The following is a 1,876-nucleotide window of genomic DNA, read 5'->3' as shown; positions in this document are numbered from 1 at the left end:
TTTCTGCCAAATGCATATAAACGTAAACACACAGAAAGAGTAAGAATTGTAGTTGACACTGCAGATTTACAGAGGAAAAGTACAGCTTGCCAGCATTTGATGTGATTGTCAGTGAAACAGACGGGACAGAAGACATGTAACAAAACTGAACAAAATGTACGCTTGTTGTTGTATCAACTCATTTTAAGATTGTGTGACATTTCAGGCCTTTCCTTTTCCTTTTCTCTTTCTCTCTCTCACAGAATGGGGGTGTTCGGGAGGGAGGGGAGGTAGCGTATCAGAGGGGGGTCTGTCTGTCTGCATGTGTGAAGGCACAGACGGTTCAGTAGTAATGTGATGTGTGTCCCGAGGGATGTTTGATGGATTAATGCTGAGCAGCTCCATTGCGATGTACCACCTGATCTCACTCCCACCGTCTGCCTCTATAAAACCTGCCTGACTGCTGATCTCAGCTAGTCTCTCAGTCTCTCCTCTCTGTCTGTCTGTCTCTCTTTCTTCCTCTCTCTCTCTTCTCTATCTCTTCCTCCTCTCAGCCGCCTCTGCTGCAGGCCAGGAGCTATCCAGTGCTGAACAAGTGAATTTTTTATTTTTTCCAGCAGCGTAAGCGGTTGTGTGTGTGTACAGTAGCAGGCACACACGCACACACACACACACAGTATTGTACCACCAGACATCTCTCTCTCCTCCTTCGTGCTCTTCATTTTTCCTTTATCTAGACATTGTTTAATTTTTTTTATTTCTGGAACGTGGATCTTTTTTTTTTTTTATATACAACGGATTTCATTCGGGACGATTTTTTCACCAGGGTTTTTGTGTGTGTGCATGTGTGTCCGTCTGCGGCCGATGTGAAGGATTTCTGGTGCGTCTGTGTCCGTGCGACCGTGTGAACCATGCCTCGCTCATTTCTGGTGAAGAAAATCAAACTGGATGATTTCTTCTCGTCTCCTGTGTCAGCATCTAATCATCATCACCATCATCATCTCGATGACTCCTTCACACGCTCTCGCTCCAGCCTGGGCGTCCGGCTTTGTGAAAATGGTGAGTGTGATGACTAAATATATTTTTATATACAGATACAGTAGTAACACTTCATGTGCTTGCTGTTCCCAAATGGTTACCCTACAAAAAATATCTGCAAACCATATTTCAATGTGTTTTGAACATTGTGCGTAGAATCCAGCAGATGTTACATAAAGCTTCCCGTTCTGTCGGGAACTAATCCGTAAAACCCTTCATCCTTTCACCCCCAGCCCCATCCTCCATTGTACCCCCCAGACTTTGTTTGTTTTGTTTTTTTGACTCATGCTGACACAAATCAGGTCACGCAGTGAGATCAGCTTATGCGAATAAAGCCGTACGAAGTAAGCTTGATACCAGTTTGTTGTGTGTAACAGCTAATGCTAATGCTTTGTGGAGCTGATGTGTTTGTCCTTAGCTGATACTGCCCTTGAGTTTCGGTCCAAAACCCTCCCCCCTCCCAACAGCACTCTCTCTTTCTCACTCTCCTCCCCCATCCTCGTTTTCTGCCTCATCTCACTATTTCTCTTTTTCACTCTCCTGCTTCCGGGTACATGAATCTAAGTGGTGGAGGGGGAGGTAGAGTTTCAGCCATCATTGACACCACTGGAGACATCCGAGGACTGTACTGTACAGCTCGAAGGAGAACGAGGGAGATGAAAAGAAAAGAGGCAGTGCTGACTTTTGTCACATGATGCAGCAGCACGCACACTCACAATAGGGCAAATAGCATCACGCACACAGAGTAAAGCCCAGCATCCCTGAGCGGACATGATGGGACAGGCTGAGCTAAACTGAGCTATTCTAGAGAGACTAAAGGGAGTCCAGAGAGCTCTGTGTCCTCACAGACAGATTTTGG

The 1,876-nt window shown here is 45.7% G+C and overlaps 1 protein-coding gene across 1 annotated transcript in view; it reads left to right on the top strand.

The window, feature by feature from the left end:
* The first annotated feature begins 324 nt into the window (after positions 1-324).
* Positions 325-1,876, top strand: part of LOC132114491 (transcriptional repressor scratch 1-like) — a 6,045-nt gene continuing 4,493 nt past the window's right edge. The window contains exon 1 of the mRNA XM_059522633.1: positions 325-1,038. Within this exon, the coding sequence (XP_059378616.1) occupies positions 891-1,038 (148 nt within the window). The 5' untranslated portion in view covers positions 325-890. The remainder of the gene's footprint in view (positions 1,039-1,876) is intronic.

The sequence above is a fragment of the Carassius carassius genome, chromosome 34 (genome assembly GCF_963082965.1).
Source record: "Carassius carassius chromosome 34, fCarCar2.1, whole genome shotgun sequence".
Taxonomy (NCBI): Eukaryota; Metazoa; Chordata; class Actinopteri; order Cypriniformes; family Cyprinidae; genus Carassius; species Carassius carassius.
Note: the sequence above shows the minus strand (reverse complement) of the source record. Positions and strands in the feature narration are given on the sequence as shown.